At 49.6% G+C, this 369-nt stretch overlaps 1 protein-coding gene across 1 annotated transcript in view; it reads left to right on the top strand.

Annotated features, from left to right (window-relative positions):
- Window positions 1-369, top strand: part of LOC119592832 (phospholipase A2 inhibitor-like) — a 13,736-nt gene that overhangs the window by 8,790 nt on the left and 4,577 nt on the right. The window contains exon 6 of the mRNA XM_037941736.1: window positions 63-227. Coding sequence (XP_037797664.1) covers window positions 63-227 — 165 coding nt within the window. The remainder of the gene's footprint in view (window positions 1-62; window positions 228-369) is intronic.

Raw genomic sequence — 369 nt, 5'->3', positions numbered from 1 at the left:
AACATCCACCCGATCATCAGTAACATTTAAAAACGCCAACAATACCCACTACCAACCCTCAGACCCTGGGAGCATACTCGTTCTTCAGCCTGAGTTACGTCAAGACCCTCATCCTGCGACAGATGCTCCAGCTTGTGGCTATAGAAGCTTATTCCTTCGGGGACCTCGTCAGCCTGGAGAGGTGTGAGATCGCGTACGCCCCCAGGATCGTGACTCTGGATGGCAAGGTGGGAGCTCTTGATGGGTTTTCTGGGGAGAGGCTGTGTGACTTAGCGCTGTGGTTGTCTCTTTATTTGGTCATTTGTGTGTGTGTGTGTGATAGAATATTTTAATTATCGGGAACGGTTAGGATATTTGAGATGGGGTGCA

The sequence above is a fragment of the Penaeus monodon genome, chromosome 31, assembly GCF_015228065.2.
Source record: "Penaeus monodon isolate SGIC_2016 chromosome 31, NSTDA_Pmon_1, whole genome shotgun sequence".
Taxonomy (NCBI): Eukaryota; Metazoa; Arthropoda; class Malacostraca; order Decapoda; family Penaeidae; genus Penaeus; species Penaeus monodon.
This window is presented reverse-complemented; position numbering and strand designations above follow the sequence as displayed.